We start from the raw sequence: 19672 nt of genomic DNA on the forward strand, positions 1-19672 counted from the left end.
AGAGGTTGATATTTCACCCTTCACACAGGGCTAGCACTTAAATGCAAAGATGCATTTTGAGGGTTTTGAGACATATGCTCCCTTCATTGTTATATTTTCCAACAAGCATAAGCACTTCCAGTATTGTCTCAACTGAGGGACAAAAAGGGATACAAGAGAGGCGGACAAATTGATAAAATATTAGGAAGATGGCATTTGACTTGTACGAAATAAAAGAAACAAATGGGAAGACAGGAGAGAGAAGCTATATATCCTGATATCCTGAAGTCTGAAGCAATATGATCAATCATAACATATGACCGCTGTATATAATCAACGTATTCAGCCAATGAAAAGTTTATTCATGCCAGAATTAAAAGTTCAACACCCACAAATTGCAATCTCCCTTCCGCTGTTTATTATCTTCACTTGGCAGACATGAAGTCAATTGCACCAGAGAAATAAATCATGTAAAAAGATTCAGATAGGAATGATAACATTTATTACAGGGTTAGGATAACAATCTTCAGTAACTCGCATGATTCAATGACATGATAATAAAAGGGGGCGGGTATTGATCACACCTAGAACAACAGCTTTTACACAGATGTAGAAAGTCAATCTTTTGCTCCAAACACTTCAATAATAGATCTAAGAAGTCTTATTCTCTCTACACGTTTAGTGATTTCTTCTTGCTTTGTCCACTGTTCTCCCATGAGCAGCTCTGTGATAAAAAAATTATTAGCTTTGCTGATTACAGACCAGAACTGTTCCAAATTTCTGCTGTGAACGTTAGAGCAAACACCACTGGGATTTGAAATTAGGAATTGGTAAGCACAATGGCATCAACAAACTTTGAAAACTAAGAGGGCAGCTAGACATTCGACGAGATTAAGGACAGGTTTTCAGTAGCAGTTCAGAAAAAAATTATATGTAAAAACTGGGTTGAATCAGGAGTAACTGAATAAGCATATAAAGTATTCTTTCAATTGAAATAGAATACAGGTGTAATGATTGATGATGCATACTTATGATGTTCTCAAACTCTGTTGTACCCTCATGAGCATGTAATTCAGCTGATTTCTGTGCTGCTTCAGCACACTGTTCCTCCGAACCATCGTAAAACGCTGCAGTGATGGCACCAACAAGATCGCTTTCCAATCTATCCACTCTTTGCTCCAGAACCTACAACATACAAGACAATGAAATTGAGATGAGATGTGTGTAGTGTGTATCATAACAACGAATTTAAAAGGAAAAGCAAAACCTTGATGGTGCGAGCTTGATCAGCGGTGAGCCAGGCTTCAGTGCGGAGAAGCTCCTGAAGGGACTCCAGATTCGAATCCAGCTCCGTCAGAATGGTCATCCCTCTGCTCCATCCCTTATTCTCCTCCATCACTCCTTCAACAATCATTCATTCCCCTTTTTTCTTCCTCACACTCTTGTCTCAATTCATGCACCTAAATCTAAAACCTAACTATTTATCTCTACTTTTTGGCAGATTGACTAATTGGGTAAAAAATATACGAATATTAAAAAGAAAAATATTTTTTCCAAACTTGATTACCCTCTCTCGGCATGAATAGCACGTGGCGCACCCTGGAAAAGGCGCTAAGTGAGTCTCGGCATGAATAGCTCGTGGCGCACACTGGAAGAGGTTCTATGTGTCTCTCGGCATGAATAGCTCGTGGCACACCCTGGAAGAGGCGTTAGTCCATTTTGCGCCTCTTCTCTTTGAAAAGGAAAAATAAATAAAGCAATGACAGATGTAGTCTCTCATAGAGGCACTAGTTCACCTAGCGCCTTATAAGGCACTATATGAACTAATGCTTGTTCAGAGTGGCTGTCACATGGTATGCTCCCATCCTAATAATTAAATTATGATTAAATTGGCATTGAAACTTGAGGTGATAAGTATTAGTTTTGGAGAGACCTGCTCTAGGTACATTAAATGGGTGATGTGGGGCACTAATTACTTCTCTCTGAGTGGTAGCGCTCTCAAATCCTAGTTCATTCTGGTGGATAGTCCAACACATGATGATGGAAACATGACATACAAGTCCTCGTGTCCACTTTCCCTTGTAGGTTTCAAAACAGTTACTTCTTTTTGGAAAAAATAATAGAAAAGAAAAGAAGATAAGCATATCTTTCTCCGTAAGGTACTGACTGCAATTGTGGGGAATCTATATATCCTGATATCCCCTAAACCAATATGACCAATAATGACATATGAGTGCTGTATGTAATGAATATATTCAGCCCATGGAAAGTTCTTTCATGTCATAACTAAAAGTTCAACACCCCCAAATTGCAGTCTACCTTCCGCTATTTTCTTTATTATCTTCATTTGGCACACATGAAGTCAATTGTTGCACCAGAGAAATAAATCACGTAAAGAGAATATTCATATAGAAACAATAACATTTATTACAGTCTTAAGATAACAATCTTCACTTACAAGCATGATTCAATTTACATGGTAATGAAAGGGGGTAGGGTATTGACCACACCTAGAACAAGTGTTTTTTTGTAAAAAGTCATACTTTTCCTCCAAGTGTTTGAATAATAGCTTCCAAAAGTTTTATGTCATTATCACGCTTAGCTATTTCTTCTTGCTTTGCCCGCAGTTCTTCCATGTGAAGTTCAAACACCTCTGTGAAAAACAATATATACAAAAATTAGGACTTGAAAAGCATAATGGCATCAACGGAATGTGAAAATTGAGAGGGCAGTTAGACATTCCATGTAATTAAGATATAATGAAGAATAAGTGAATAAGCATATTATGAAGTGTAATTTGAATAGAAATAGAATAGAGTTGTAATGGTTGATGATAGATACATACTTGTGGTGTTCTCAAGCTCAGTAGTAACCTCTTGAGAGCGTAATTCAGCTGCTTTCTGAGATGCTTCAGCTTGTCGTTTCTCGGAACGAGCACGAGCAGCAGCAGTGATAGCAGCATCAAGTTCTCTTTCCAAAGTCTCCACTCTCTGCTCCAAAACCTACACACACAAAAACACAACACAATCAAATTGAGATGCGATTTGATGATGTGGTGAAGCGTAACAATGAAATTGAAATTGAAAGGGAAAAAGCAAGACCTTGATGGTGCGGGCTTGTTCAGCGGTGAGAGAGGCTTTGGAAAAGGTGTCGTCGTCAACGAAAACAGCTTTGGTGAGAAGAAGCTTCTGGAGTGACTCCAGATTCGAACCCATTTCTGTCAGATTTGTCATCGCTCCGCTCCATCGCTCTCCTTTATTTTTCTCCTCCATCACTCCTTCAATTATCATTCATCCATTCTCCTTTTGGCGGATTGTGTAGGCCTGGTCTGATATGTGATGTGTTGTGAATGTTGATCCACATTTAGGTTTGAATAAAAACTTATTGGGTTTTATAACATTTACGATCATACAAGAAAAGAGTAATTGTGTAATATTATAAAGATTCGTTTTGCGTGCCGTTATTTTTTATTTATTTTTTTCAAGATTACAAAATATTGTGTGGGTAGAAAAGTTTGTTGTGTCATGTTAAATAACAAATGCAAACCTCAAACTTATTTATGGAATTCTAATTTAAAAGCTCGGTCCATGCCTATCTTTTTTTTCTTTTTTTTATATTAACCTAATTTTCACTCTCATTGTTTTCAATCCACTCAAGCTATCAAGCAACCATTTTTCATCATTCTCTTCGTCGAAATCATTTCCAAGCATTTCACCATCATTTTCCTTTTTGATTTCTGCCATCTCCAAGCATTCTTTGAATGATTTTGTTCTATACTATGTTATTTGGATATATATTGAATTTATAAATATTTGTAGAATTATTAGTGTTGTTGATCATACATTCTGTTTGAATAAATTTTTGTTATATTATTTTTTTAGTAGACTAAGCTAGTTTTATTTTTTTTTATAAATAGTTAGGCCACGGGCCAATAATTATATTCATAACAGGTTACAGACTAGGTCAGTTTGACATATTTAAACATATGCTTAGCCTTCCAAGAATAAAGTCCGACTTAACTCGACCCGTTGACACACATACTCAGAATTATAACTCTATTAAAGCTAAAACTTAACTATTTATCTCTTATTTTCAGATTGACTAATTAGGCAAAAGAATTTTTTTTTTCAAAACCTAATTACCTGTCTGGGTTATGCATGTGTTAAAATCGGAGAGTTTTGTCAAATATTTTTTTATTTTATAAATTGATTACTCTGATTCAATTCGAACTGGTATGATCACATGAGCGACAAAATTCTCCCTATTAAGTTTTAACACAGCTACATTCTCAAAGATTCAATCTCGAGACAATGGATCGAAACAACCCCTTATCATCAGTGGATCACGTGTATGGTGGTAATTTTGTCAAATTTTTAATCCCATCATAATCATATTAATGGAGTAGTTCATGAATAAAGGAAAAAAATTAAAACAATAATAAAAAAAATGACACATGATACTCTCATAGTTTTGCTAGTTCACCTAGTGTTAAAAGGTCTAAGTCGATGATTTCCAAAGTTTGTCATGTGGTTTGCTCTACTTCCGTTAATTAAATTGATATTGAAAATTAGAGGTTAGGTTTTTTGTGACATTACTTGTTGAGTCAAATAATAATAATGGTGACATTCCTTTGGGATATTGGTTTTCTGGAAATTGGTTTCTTGGAATGAGAAACATTTTAAGTGAAGGCAATTATAGATGGGCTTGTAAATTTGATCTTTTATTCTTTTAATCATTATAAATATTAATCAAGTACCCACTTAGATATTGATTTATTGTACTAGGCAATTGAGCTCTAAATTTCATAACGGCTATCTTTCATTACCTTTTCAAAGGCTAGAATCACCTCAAAAGAAATTGGCTTATAGTTTCATAATTTGATCCTTTTTTATGCACCGTACTTATATTTTTAATAATATTTATCATTATCTTTTATTCTCAAGTTATTTTTCAATAATGATTTCAACTTCCCATAATACATGTTGCACATTCAGTGAAAATTATTGAGATGTAAGGTTTCTATATACGATATCAACAAGAGATAACCACACCCTTTTTTATTATTTTAGTAACATCTATCATTAGCTTTTCTTAGGTTCTTTTTTCAATAATTGAAATTCACCTCCCAAAATGTATCATTTCACATTCATTGAACATTATTAAATGAGATATAGTTGTTATTTATGGTGCATTGAGAGGTAGCTGAGCTGCTATTAAACTCAACTCTCATTTGCAGAGTGCAATGAGTCAATGACCAAGAGGCTTATTCGTTAATACTCATAATGATTAAAGGAGTAAAAAGACCAAATTTATAAGCCCGTAATTTTCTTGCTTTTAGAAGAGCCTTCATTTTAGAGACTCATTTCAAGAAACCAAAATCTTGTTTGGTGAATGTCACCTTCAAATATTAAGAAATCACATATTTGCACAATGAATACTGTTATGGACCCGTGGACATGTCTCTCCTTAGGACGGAACAAATACAAAAAGGCTTCAAAAATTTGTTATGAATGATAAATGAACACCTTTTATTATTTTAATTTGACGTTCCAGCAACTGAATTGGTTGCCTTCTTCATAAACAAAAGAATCATTTATTGCTTAGTTACAAGTACACAAGTAGTTGCAAGTTTTAGTGATCTTATAGATCTACACATACGGCGATAATATATTAGTTCATATAAAAACTTTCCACAAATAATTACCATAAAAAACAAAGCATTTCCTCAACCCAATAAATTTTGATCTGCGGTTTTTTCCTTTGTATCTTTCGCCCCAATGGTTGAATTATATTAATCATTAGTACAGCCACTTGAGAATGAGGATTAGTTGAAAAGTTTTGAAGTAGTGGTGCATTCTTCATTTCTTCTAACACTTAAGAGCCAACTTAATCAAAGGAATATCTGATGCAATTTAAATGTTACAGAACTCAATAATAGAGTGTAAACGAATAGGATTTTTTTTTTCATTTACAGAGAGCCCAGATAGAGACAAAGTAAGAATTGAGATTGGAGCTGCTGCAGCTGCAGAACTAACATGTACAATATTTTAGTATCTTTACACCCAATTGAAATTTCTGAAGACTTGGCAAACAAAAATTCAAACAGACATGGGAAATTCAATCTGTATAACAAAGACGAGAAACAGAAACACATTTTCTACTGACAGCTTTAAGCATACCTTCCACATGCTGTGTGAATTTGCAAAGCCATACACAAAAGCTGCCAATCCAATCAAGTTTTCATTTTCCACCAGAGTACAGAGAGGATAAAAATAATATAGCAACGACTAGTAAAACGGAAAAATAGTGTCTTCATCTGCAATTCAGCCTCCTTCCAGGCGTCTGTGGATTGGATTTATGAGAAAACAGTAGTAAAGAATAGAGTGGAGATATGCTGAAGAAGTTCGAGATTAAATAAAAAAGAGTGAAGATACATACATGGATTCTCTTTCTGTTGGGAAACCGCCCGGAATTTTTTCAAGGATTGGGAGGATGCTTGCTTTCATCATTCAGATTTCAGAAGGAAATGTTTCTTGAACTTAACCATCTCTCTTTCGCTGAATGTCATACTCAGAACAACATCATTAAGTGAAAAAGTGCAGCAGTCAAGCACATTTGAATGATTTTCTAGAGAGAGTTTTTATCTTCCCTTGTTAGAATACATCACATGTTAGTGCATAATGGTTCTACAATTTTTCATTTCTCACCGTTTAACTTTCCTCTTCTACAGTTCTACAGATGATTAAATGCTTCCTAACACGAAGATGCTGTCGCAAATCACTTTAATGCATGGTACTGTTGTTAAAAACATAACTCAATTGATGCCATCAGCAGAACTGCAACATCCTATCTCATCAGAACTTGAGAAAAAAAAAAAGGTTTTGCTTCTTAGAGAAACGCTTTCTTTGTTCCTCAAAGGTATGATAGAAAATTCATCTAGTTTACAAGTAGTGAAGAAGTATAGGCCAAAATAGATAGAATTGGAAAGAGTAAAGAAAGAGAGAGAGAGAGAGACCAAAAATAAGGACCTATATTGAATTCCATAGTTAAGACACCTTGTAAAGAGGAGTTTTTCAGCATGTATAATGTGGCTAATGCATATGAAATCAAACACCACGGATAGAGATTTCAAGTTGTTGTACTCTTTTAGCCAAGTCATGTTTACCACAATTCTTCAATCCATCAGTGACCATATCAAAGCAGCGAGATATAGGGACCAAACCAATCTCAGCCATTTCAAAAAGGTAATTAGCTGCATCAACAAACCTTCCAGCACGACCACACATGGTAATTAGCATAGTATAGAGAGGACGATTAGGGGGATGACCCTTTACCTTCATATCACTGAAAAAGCAAAATGCATCATCAAATTGACCCCTCCTGCACAGAGCCTTAATTATAGGCGCATACAAGCTTGGAAAGGGACGTTGACCATCCTCAACAGAATTATGCAACAACCTAAACGCTTCATCCATCAACCCTGCCCTCGAAACCGCAGGTATGAGGATCTTGTAAGTGTTAACATCAGGAACCATCCCCAATTTACACACTTCATGATAAAGACCAACACAGAATGCAACCTCAGAATCAGTTTCAATCTCAGTTTCAGTTTCAGTTGTATCAAAGTCACTCTTGCATTTGCACATTGCTTCAAGCAATGCATTGAAGGTTCCCACATCAGGAACAAACCCTTCCTTGATCATCTTCCTCACCATTCCTTTCGCCGATTCGAAATAACCGGCGTTTAACAAACCTTCAATTAGAAGATCACGACCTCTAACTGGAGGGTTAAACCCTTTCTCGCTCATTTCCTTCAAGAACTGCTTAGCCTCTTGCATTTTCCCGGTCGAACACCACGCGTTAACCAGAACCGCGTAGGTTCTCTTGTCAGGGGCAATACCTTTCCGAACCATTCTCCGAATCAAGGCGTAAGCGCCATGGAAGAGCCTGGATTCGCAGAGGGCTAAGAGGAGGGAGTTGTAGAGTTGGAGATTTTGGGGGCAATTGAAAACCCTAGACTTGTTGAAAACCTCGACGGCTTGGTCGACGTGGCGGTGGTGGCCGTAGGCTTCGATGACGGAGGAGACGGCTTCGGGGGAGAGGGCGAGGCGGTGGTGGTGTGTCATCTGGTGGATGATGGTCCACATGGTTTGGTAGTTGTTGGCACGTGCGAGGATCTTGACGATTTCTTCGAACTCGAGGGAGGTTGGGATGTAGGGAGGGTGGTGGTGGTGGGAGCGGGCCCAGTTGAAGAAGCGGAGGGACTCGGCGGAGGAGATGGAGCAGGCGCGGAGGACGCGGAACACGAGCTCCGGGGTGACTGTGATGCCGAGTTTGTTGAGGGTGCGCTCCATGTAGAAGTCGCGACGGACGATGTTGGAGATGTGGTGGATGGCGGCGAAGTATTCATCTTTGGCGGTGGTGGAGACTGAAGAGGAGAAGTGGTGGCGCAGAAGCTGCTTTGAAAATGGAGCATTTGTGTTTCGGAGGAGTTGGATGAGTTTTGCACTTGTTTGCAGCATTGCATTTGCAGAACCCAGAACCCAGATAGATAGACAGAATCTGTTATGTTTGTATTATTCTCATTCTTTGTCTTAGAATTGATCATCCTATTCCTAGGTTATGAAACTCTTTCTTCCTGTTATGTTAGTCTTTCTCATGTTATGTTTAGGATTGTTACTTATTGGCTGAAGTAACACATGGAATGGAATTCCTTGTTAGTCCAAATCAGTGTGCATTTTGTTTTGTGCCAAGGAGACAGTGTACGGGGGGTAATATATTGTTGCTCAAGTAAGTGATTCATTTCATACTACGACAAGAATGAAAGGGAAAAAGAGCTTGATGGCTATCAACGTGAATAAGGAGGTGTATGACAAGACAGGCTTGTTGCAATTTTTCTTTTACACCATGGAGAGGCATTAGACAATGATATCATCCCCTTTCTCCATTTCCTTTTGTGCTCTCTGATGGAGAGATTGGCCAACGCAGAAATGTTACAAAAACAAGTGCAAATCTTGTCTCCCGTTTATTTTTCGCCAACGGTTTACTCTTTGTTGAAGCTTTGATTAGGCAAATGAATGAGATCATACGCGTAAAAAAAAAAAATTGCTGCATTTTTAAAATTTTTTCTTTTCCCCTCACCATCACCAACCATCATTGGTTCCGCAGCATTGGTAACAACTTTCGTACAAAAATATTCGTGCCAAATAATATTACATTATAAGGAAAAGACCAGACCTTTTATCCAAAAATATAAATCACAATAGAGCCAGGAAGCTTGGTTCAATCTTGTGTTTTTCACTAATAGAAGATCTTGACAAGTATTCAAGTGTTCCACTATTTGCATAAAAGGGTGAATAAGGAAACCTATCACCCTACCTACAGAACTCAGAACAAGGTCCTTTGGCCTAAAACGAGAAAGCTTCCGCACTGGTTACGTGAATTCAGATTCATGCGCTTACATCTTTTTCTTGCAGGTGATAGTATAAATCTTTGAATGATTACCTCTATTTAGCTTCAAAAGAACAACGTCAATTATACGTGAAAAATAAATTACCCTTAGATAATAAGCTCTAAAGCTGCTACTCTTCAATGGAAGCAAAATACCATCTTCAAAATTCATAAATTTCCGACCCAATAAAGGGATTGCTTAGGAAACAAGAAGGACATAAAGCAGTACTACTAAACGGCCAATCCCATGAAATAGCTAATAATCAAAAGATCTACATATGTGTGGCTCTGCCCATCATCCAACATCTGGTGCTTCATCGCAAACTGCTTGATCAGCTTGTACCATTCTGTTCACCAGTATTACCCGTATTCGGTCTCCCACCACAACAGTAGAAGTGTGGAAGCCTGACACGACCACAACTTCTGCAGAAGAAGTGAATTTAATTACTCATATCTGAACCAAAAAAATATACAAATTTAATTTTTTTTATCTTTCTGAACAGCAGTATATATTAGACATGTTCTATTAGGCAATAGTGCATTATGAATTTAGTAAACATACCTATGTATGTGATGCGGAGACAATAGGCATGCATTATGAATTTTACCAGTGCAAGCCTGTCATAAATACTTCACGGGAAGAAGATGGTGGAATCCCATACATAAGATACGAGGGAACCTAAAATACATTTGGAAGTTTTCAACCCCGCCCCCTCTTTTTTCTCTGTTCTCCCTCTTTATCTTAAGTTATTGCATTGGACGTAGCAAGCTCAATACAAGTTTGGAATTCTATGATATACCTCATTAGTCATTACATTTAGAGTACAGTGAATCAGTTCAATCCTATCCTTCAAATCTGTCAGTATAAAATATGTGCCTCTCACATTATACAATTCAGTGGGTAGCTCTGTTTGCTCAGAAAATGAGAAATGGAAATGAAGAACCATTTTTTGAATCTTCCATTTAGGAAATAAGACCTAGAAATTGGAATCCAGTTGAGCAAAAGTTCACAGTGTGAACTTCTAACGATATCTAATAAAATTTAACTATTATACAACGACAAAAATTTCCTTCAAATCCCTGACATTCAAAGGCTCTACTATAGCAAATAAAAAGAAATCACTAGAAATTTGCAGAACATAACAAATAAGAGCAAACATTACTGGAAAAACAAACTAAAGCTTACTTGCATAGGACAAGAACAGGAACAGGTTTCAAAGCTTTTGGTCCATTTCTTATTCCTCTTTTATGGGGAGAAGTCTACATGACAAACAATACCATTAGAAAAAATGTAAATTGCAAAATTGAAAGTTATTCAGTGTGCAAATTATTACACTCACGTCAATTCAATTCAACCTAAAACATTACATCACTATACTCTGTCGATTGATACTCCCAATAGTAAAATTCAATATTTCTAACCTTCCTTTTAGGGACAGCCATGAGCTCCATAGAGTCACCAAAAGAGAAACTTGGGAAACTAAACTCAGGCAAAACGGGTTGTGGCGACCGAACCCCGAGATCGATGCTCCCAGCCAAAGGAGGAGATTGGGGCACGGAATGGATCCATCTATTGAACCCTAAAATGCTACTCATTTTCCCTCCAGTGCCCCTGAGAATTGCGAATCTCGTTGCCATTGCTGTGGTTTAACAATATAACACCATGAAGCCATTGAAGATAGCGAGAGAAGAAAAAAAATAAAAATTATGGAGATTTTAAGTGAACGCGGGATTTTGAATTAAAAAAAATTATTGAAAATTGAACAACAGAAAAAAGATAATTGAAGTTGGGAGTTACCGAAATGAAACTGTGGAGGAACTGTTATGCTTGTAATCGATCGTTGGATAAAGTGAAGTCAAATATTGGTCGAAAGGACTGGAGTGTGCATCGAAAAACGGCGTTAGTTTGGGGCGGTGTTCATTATTGCCGCAAATCAAGGCACTGTTCTGTAAATTTCTAAACCCTAACACGATTGAGGAAGAAGACACTACGGGAAGTGCACGTGCAGCTTCAATTTTTATATAAATAAAATTATTATAAAAAAAAGATTTGATGTTTTTTTTTTTTTTTGGAAAAACTTCATTAACTCTCATGTAACTTTTCTTATAATCATTTACCTTCTTCTCAAAATTTTGAATCATTTATTTTATTAACTTAAATTTTTTTATCACTTATCACCCTAACCTAAACTTATCGGGTAGTAAAAGTCATCTTCACTGGCAGAAAATGGATAGACTTCGTAAGCCTATCAACAATAACCCATATACAATCATATTCAGCTTAAGTCCTGAGCAACCCAACAACAAAATCCACACATATACAATCTCATTTCCATACTGGAATATCCAGAGGTTAAACAAACCACTAGGTCTCTGGTGTTCAATCTTAACTTTCTGACAGATTAGACACTTCTCAACAAACTTTGCAATGTCATTTTTCATATCCGACCATCAGAAATTTTCTTTTAAGTCATGATACATCTTAGTAGCCCATGGATGAATAGAGTATTGACCTTTGTGTGCTTCAGTCAACACATCATCCACTAACTGACCCTTGGGCACAATTATCCTTTTCTTGATATCATTTAAAGCCCTAACTATCAACAGACACATCTTTCTGACCTGTCATGGCCACAATGTCCTTATCAAATTGTTGAGCCTCTAGGATTCTCTCCAACAATGCATTCTGAATGGCAACTTTCTCAACTTCCAAGCTACCATCGCCTTTACTGACCACCACATTTAGATTTCTTAAGTTTTCAATCAACTGATATTCTTTAATCATCAGATTTGCAGTCACAAGAGATTTCCTGCTCAGGGCATCAGCTACAACATTAGCTTTACCCGGATGGTATTTTAGTTCAAATTCATAGTCCTTCAAGAACTTCATCCATCTCCTTTGTCTCATGTTCAACTCTTTCTGGTCAAACAGATACTTCAGACTTTTGTGATCATTATACACTAAGAAACTAACACCATATAGAAAGTGCCGCCATATTTTCAAGGCAAACACTATGGCTGCTAGCTCTAGATCATGCATAGGGTAATTCTCCTCATGTGGTTTCAACTGCCTAGAAGCATACGCAACAACTCTCCTATCTTGTATTAGGACACATCCCAAACTTTTCTCCGAGGCATCACAATAGATCTCGAAAGTACGCTCAGGATCAGGAAGGGTCAATATTGGAGAAGTCGTCAACTTTTCTTTTAGTACAAGAAAACAATCTTCGCACTCCTGAGTCCACACGAATGTGATCTCCTTTCTAGTCAAGTGGGTCAATGGTAAAACCATTGTAGAAATCCCCTCAATAAATCTTCGGTAATAACCGGCTAATCCCATAAAACTACAAACCTCAGATACTGTCTTCGGCCTTTCCTAATCCATCACAGCTTCTATTTTACTAGGGCCCACTGTCACTCCATCAGCAGATATGACATGGCCAAAAGACTGAACATCAGACAACCAGAATTCACTTTTAGAAAATTTAGCATATAATTGATTATCCTTCAACACTTGCAAAACAATCCTAAGATGGTCCGCATGCGTCTTGTTATTCTTAGAATAGATCAAAATATCATCTATAAATACAACCATCCATATATGGCTTGAACAAACGGTTCATATAGTCCATAAACACTGTTAGAGAATTAGTGAGACCAAAAGGAATTACCTGATACTCATAATGTCCGTATCTAGGCCTGAATGTAGTCTTCGGGATATCATCTGACTTAAACCGAATTTGGTGGTAACCTGACCTCAAATCAATTTTTGAGAAGGCACAAGCACCCCTTAACTGATCAAGCAAATCATCTATGCGAGGGAGAGGATACTTGTTCTTTACAATTTCTTTATTTAATTGCCTGTAGTCGGTCACAAGTCTCATGTTTCCATCTTTCTTCTTAACAAATAACACATAGTGCTCCCCATGGGGACACCCTAGATCGGATGAACTGCTTAGCCAACAAGTCCTCAATCTAATTCTTTAATTGAGTCAGTTCCAAAGGAGACATCCGATATGAAGCCATAGAAATGGGTCCCACACCAGGCAACAATTCAATGGAGAGCTCTATTTCTCTCTCTGGTGGAAGATGTGGAATCTCATCCAAAATACATCCATGGATTCGTTTACAATTGGGATATCAGCAATCTTATCCTGAGTACTGCTCACTAATCTTCCCAACCGTTTATAGCCCAATGCTCCCTCCTCCAAGGGCCGTCTAGCCTAATGCATTGATATACAAGGAGAAGAGCTAGTAGTAGACTCCTCAGATAACATCACCAGTTTCTTACCACAACAATCAATCACTGCACAATTTTTAGAAAGTCAGTCCATACCCAAGATAACCTGAAGACTAATCATGGGTAGACAGATGAAGTCAATTACATAATATCGGCATTCATACTTAAATTCAACATCGTTGCATATATAGGAAGTACTACACTTTCCCCTCGTAGCCGTAGTCACTTTCATAGGAGGAGACACTTTATACATTGGCAACTTCAAGCCTACAACCATAAAATCCGACATGCAAGAATGAGTAGCCCATGTATCAAACAAAACATCTATACCATGATTATCAATATAGATCGTACCTTTCACCATATCAGGCGCTTTCTCCACCTGCTGCTGAGTAATAGCATAGACTCATCCTACAGACTGAGACTCAGGAACAACTGGTGTAGAAACCATCTGAAGAGGTGCAACCCTGACATCTCTCTGAGGACAGTCTCTGGAGTAGTGGCCAGTCTTGCCACATTTATAACAAATCACCTGGCCTGTGGCACACGGTCCTCTATGCTCCTCACCATAACTAATACACTTAGGAATCAGTGGTCTCCCAGAAGAACCAGTTTTCTTAAATTTATTGCTTGTTTGCTTCACCTGCAAATTTTTATTTTTATCATTAGATTTTTTGTCCTTCCAGTAATTAGAACCACCAGACTTCTCGGAGTCAGACTCTTTTGAATTTTTGTTCTTTCGCCTCCTGTGGATATCCTCAGCAGCCCTACATTGATTAATCAAAGTGGAAAAATCTTTGGAGCCACAACCTTCAAGACTCTCAGCAATTTTGTCATTCAATCCTCTCTAAAATTTTGCCGCTAAAGACTCTGAATCTGGCATAGCTCTCCTGAAATGAGCATATTTAGCCAATTGATTGAATTTGGCCAGATATTCATCAACATACATATCACTCTGCACTAGATCATTATACTCTCCTTTTTTCCTTTCCCTAGCATCTCGAGGAAAGTACTTATCAAGAAATTGTCTCTCAAACAAAGGCCATGTGATGGCAAATCCCTGCAACTCTAGTGGACGAGAAGTATTCATCCACCAATCTCCAGCATTGCCCTTAAGCATATAGGTGGCATATATTAACTTTATGCGATCATCACACTCCATAACCCTGAAGATACTCTCTAAATCCTGGATCCAGACAGCCGTAGCAATGGGGTCATAATTACCGTCAAAAGAAGGAGGTTGATGCTTCCTGAAAGCATTTAATTGTCTGTCTCTAGCCTCAGCATTATCTCCAGCCACTATATGAATTGATATCTGCCCTGTACGAATAATAGCACCACCAAGATGACTACCCTCTCCCTCTCCATCCTCGTGCTCTACATGGAGAGTATGCGAAGATGGAATGGGAGTAGGTGGTGGCGGTGATGGAGGTGGTGGGGGATGGTTCCAGCTTTACCATCCCTTTTGCCTCTCAACTTAGCCATCATCTGGTTCATCAACAGCTGATTAGCAGCAATAATATCTTGATTGGTTTTCATAAGTGTTTCATTAGCCTGCCTACTAGTAGCCAACTCCTACTGCACACCAGCCAAAGCAGTAGCTATAGGATTAGGATGTCCTGAAGTGGCCCCCTCATTATTCTGGAGTCTCACCAAAGTAGCTAAGGTAGGATCTGTCTGATCGTCATCTGTTGCCGGAGGTCTCCTAGGAGGAACTATGACTCTGCACATGTTACACAAAGGAATGAGTTCATCAGGCCCACACTTAGTGGTTACACATGCATTATCACAGTAAAACCTAAAAGCCACTCATAAATAACATAGTTATTGCAATACATCAAGGAATTCCCTTTTCAAAACTGCTCTGATACCATAATATGTAACGCCCGTCTGTACTTGGTTAATTAACATTCATATGATATTAAATGCAACACATTTTAACTTATTAAATCTGGAAGCTCGTGGTTAAATTTTTCCTTTTTCATTACGTATTGCAACCATATCTGCTCTTTTTACATTTCGCGGACGATATTTCGTCTGCTTTTTGGACTATTGGGATTAATTCCCATCCTAAAAATATTCACCTGATTAACATTTTATCAATATACTAAGCATGCCACAAAATGAATAAACATCTTGCCTAGCCATCAACGGCCTAAGCTATCTCATAGTAATATGATCTCCATATAATGTCCATAATGTTACTTATATAATTACATCAAATGAACAAAAGAGATGCAATTAAATAAATAACATAAACTTGAGCATGCATCACTACAACATATATAGACTAGCAGCATGGCATAGACATCCCCTATGCTCTCAAAATAATGACATGACATATAGATACATATCCAAAATAAAACTATGCGAAATACATATCAGTATATCAATCAAATCATACTATCATGTCAGATAGTATCTCTCCTATGGCATCTTGTCAGGTGATGCCTCAGCACCATCAGCTCCTGTACCTGAAATGGAATTTCCCGTAACGTGGGGTGAGATAATATAATTACCTCAGTAAGCTAAGAACCCTTGGAGGGCTCCTTCACCCCTAAACTCACTTCTGGTATAATCACAGTATAAAATCCATGCATGCATCAGAATATGTATATCAATGCAGTGTGCAAATAATAAATCCTATTGGTCAGAGAATATAACAAGTATGCATTATACAAAGAAACATCGTCTCATACTATGCATAAGGAAATACCGTCTTATGCCTCACACAAGAAACATCGTCTTGTGTGGCACACAAACATATATATATATATATATATATATATATATATATATATATATATATATATATATAACCAATCATTTTAAACATATCATATCAAACTACTACCCTCTCTCGGAGTTTGATGGAACAAACGGTGGATTAACCCCAAGGACCAAAAGCTTACCTGTCAAGCATTGTCCTCCAATGCACTCCTCGGATCCAAGGGATCACAACAAAAATCTCTCACAATATCACAACCTATTCCAAATTTGTGAAGATAATCAGTACATATATATTAGTCTATCACATTCAATTTTCAAGACTACACATACAAAACACTTACACTTGATTTTGAGTCCAATTTATCAAAGTGTTTTAAATGGCGATTTCATAATTTTTCCTTTTACGGGAGTCAATCCCAAGCATGTTTAACAAAAGGGACTCACTTACAAATCACCCTCCAACTACCCATACCATTAAATTTTTGAAATTGACATATAGCCAAAAAAAACCATGATTTTCTATAGAGAGCTAAACTGTTATTTCTTTTTTTGTCTTTCTTCAAGAAGCAATCCTAAGCATATTTAACAAAGGAAGCAATAACCAAATCACTCTCTAACTATCCATACCATGACTTACCTCAATGTGAAAAATCCACAAATCTTCAACTTAAGCGAAATGGATTCCAATCCATGGAAATTGCTTAAAACAACGTTGGGATCAACTCTACAACATGAATATACCACAAACAACAACACAATCCATAAAATCCTCACACTTTCATGCATTATTCATCACAAAACCTATAATTCTTAAAATTTCATGGAAACAAGAAAAGAGAGGTGATTCCTTACGACAATGTACTCAAGAATGAAAGGGAAAACTTATTTCAAGCTCCCATGGCCTCAAGCTCCATCAAAACTCATATTTTCCATCAAACCTGAAATCTTAGGGGAAGAAGAACTCTCTCTACAGTAAACCTCACACGAAAATATGGGTACCAATGTGTTCCTCTCGAAATTTATCACAAATTTAGCTTTGAAATGTAGTGATTTGGAGGTCTCTAGCTCTCTCTATAAATTTTGAAAGATTTTCACTCAAAATCCATTTTTTTTCCTCTCTGTCGATGTCGCTGGAAGACGAAGAAGAAATAAGAAGGTTTTGACACTTTTCACTTAAATAGGTTAAGTGAAATTCAACCAGGTAAAGGCTTATCTATCTAGTCACCTCTATTCATTATCGAACTTTACCCAATGGACTATAACAATTTCTAGTCATATTTCTATTTTATTTTTTTATTTTTTTTGGTAAACGTCATATTTCTATTTTTACTTTTACCTTTTGGGTAATTTTTCTACTCACATTTTTACCTCTTAACTATCATTTTTAACTATTTTTTTCTTAGAAGTGACTTTAATTCATTTACTTATAGGCTATGGTCATTATAAAAAACACAGAAGAACAATATCATGGTAGTTAAAATCTGGATTTAAATCTTAAAATCCCAATTTTAACGATTTATTTTTGCTAAAACGATTTAGATTTCACTTAAAATCAATTTCAATATAAAATCCCGGTTTAGACATGTACTTAAGTCCCGATTTTAAGATTTAAATCCCAATTTTAACTATTGGAATGATGTTAAGCAAGTTAGAAAATTTGTTGAATATAACATTGCTGATGTTTCATCCGAAGATGAATGGATTGTGGAAAATGAAGGAAATTTATCTCATGATGAAAGTTTAGATGAGGACAATTTTGAATGATGTAGTTGAAGATCATGTGGAACAGAATGTCTTCGATGATAATAACTTGAATGATTTATTAGCTTAGACCCTTAGAGTGTGACAATTGTATGCAAATGTATAAGGATGGTGGCAGGTAGTCTATTTTTTTTAATTTTTTTTATGCATAAGCATATGTATATAAAAATTTAATTTTAGAGTGCAGGTAAAATCTACGATTTGTATTACGATTTACGATTTTTTATTTCCTTTCCGATTTTAGGTAAAATCCCGATTTTGACTACCTTGAACAATATGAATGTTACCTTACACTTTTCATCAATAAGCAAATAAGTATAAATTAAACCTAAGAGGAGAACATAATGTCATGGTTGTCAAATTGTTTTGAATGAAGGAAAAAAGAAAAAAACTCGCAAGAAGTTCAATTTGTTTATGGAAAAAGTCTCTCAATACTTTATATATACTTCTCTAAGGAAGAAAGATTCATTCTCAAAATCTAAGTGTTAGAAAAAATCTTTAAATTTTTGTAATATTTTTATAAAAAAAAATCATCACGACTTAAACAAAAAACTTTTAAATTTTCTTTTAAAAAGAAAATCAAAATTTTAAATTAAATTTTCAAAAATTAACTTTCCAAAATTTGATGAAATAAAATCAAGCATTTCAAATAAACTTTCCATAATTTTATAAAAAATAAATAAACCTTCAATCAAACCTTTTGAAATTTGTGCACTAAAAAAAGTATCATTATGTAGGGGTTTATAAAATTAATTTTTTATTTTTCTTTCTTGCTTAAAGATATCATGAAGATTCATTTCATTCAACTATTATATGAAATCTAAAATTTTATTTTGCAATTTCGCTCTTTACTATTTCATAATGTTTTTGTTGCATTCACTTCTTCATAATTCATCACATATTAAATTTTTTTAAAATTCAAGAAATTATTAGATAATTTGACCTACTTATTGGTTATTACTAAAGTGAGACAATACGTGAGACCCAACACCTAACTCGTCCAACAAATATGATCATCCTTTAAAAAGAAGCAATAAATTTTGAATGAAATGATAATTTATACCTATGCCCTTCACGAGTTTCTGTCATCAAATGTGAAAACAAGTCTTAATTATTTTCACTAGGCACAAGTCTTTTTTACGTACCATTTTTTTCCATAAAATTCTACAAATAAGAAACAAAGTCAAAATAAAAATTTTATGTCTTTCAATTAAATTATTATATTATGGGAAATGTTATACTTACTACCTATTTTTCTTATTACTTGTTACTACCAAATTTTAACCGTTGATTTCCGTCAATCTAACGGTTATAATTTATTACAAATTAATAATTAATTAATATGTATGATCCCATAAATTACAACCGTTAGATTGACGGAAATCAACGGTTAAGATTTAGTAGTAACAAGTAGTAAGAAAAATAAGTAGTAAGTATAACATTTCTCTTATATTATTTATAAATTAATGTTATATAAATGGGTTTTATATATGTGATGTTGTAGGACTCTTT

General features: G+C 35.9%; 4 protein-coding genes across 4 annotated transcripts; all 4 read right to left on the reverse strand.

Moving 5' to 3' along the window:
- Window positions 1-435: 435 nt before the first annotated feature.
- On the reverse strand, window positions 436-2267 carry LOC133295562 (uncharacterized). The gene is made up of 3 exons (XM_061494403.1): window positions 1247-2267; window positions 1008-1164; window positions 436-703 (listed from the first exon to the last, which is right to left on the reverse strand). Exons 1-3 carry the CDS (start codon window positions 1391-1393, stop codon window positions 597-599), a joined length of 411 nt encoding a protein of 136 aa, XP_061350387.1. The 5' UTR covers window positions 1394-2267; the 3' UTR covers window positions 436-596.
- A 119-nt stretch (window positions 2268-2386) lies between these two features.
- On the reverse strand, window positions 2387-3333 carry LOC133295561 (uncharacterized). Its single transcript, XM_061494402.1, has 3 exons — window positions 3081-3333; window positions 2825-2981; window positions 2387-2632 (listed from the first exon to the last, which is right to left on the reverse strand). The coding sequence occupies exons 1-3, from the start codon at window positions 3267-3269 to the stop codon at window positions 2517-2519; spliced, it is 462 nt and encodes a 153-aa protein (XP_061350386.1). The 5' UTR covers window positions 3270-3333; the 3' UTR covers window positions 2387-2516.
- A 2603-nt stretch (window positions 3334-5936) lies between these two features.
- On the reverse strand, window positions 5937-8704 carry LOC133295560 (pentatricopeptide repeat-containing protein At5g18390, mitochondrial). Its single transcript, XM_061494401.1, has 2 exons — window positions 6418-8704; window positions 5937-6321 (listed from the first exon to the last, which is right to left on the reverse strand). The coding sequence occupies exon 1, from the start codon at window positions 8499-8501 to the stop codon at window positions 7086-7088; it is 1416 nt and encodes a 471-aa protein (XP_061350385.1). The 5' UTR covers window positions 8502-8704; the 3' UTR covers window positions 5937-6321; window positions 6418-7085.
- A 600-nt stretch (window positions 8705-9304) lies between these two features.
- On the reverse strand, window positions 9305-11422 carry LOC133295564 (uncharacterized). Its single transcript, XM_061494404.1, has 4 exons — window positions 11228-11422; window positions 10852-11069; window positions 10616-10689; window positions 9305-9852 (listed from the first exon to the last, which is right to left on the reverse strand). Exons 2-4 carry the CDS (start codon window positions 11065-11067, stop codon window positions 9762-9764), a joined length of 381 nt encoding a protein of 126 aa, XP_061350388.1. The 5' UTR covers window positions 11068-11069; window positions 11228-11422; the 3' UTR covers window positions 9305-9761.
- Between the last annotated feature and the right edge of the window lie 8250 nt (window positions 11423-19672).

This window comes from Gastrolobium bilobum, unplaced genomic scaffold (genome assembly GCF_033153095.1).
Source record: "Gastrolobium bilobum isolate Gb01-03AN ecotype WA unplaced genomic scaffold, APGP_CSIRO_Gbil_v1 utg20779, whole genome shotgun sequence".
Classification (NCBI taxonomy): Eukaryota; Viridiplantae; Streptophyta; class Magnoliopsida; order Fabales; family Fabaceae; genus Gastrolobium; species Gastrolobium bilobum.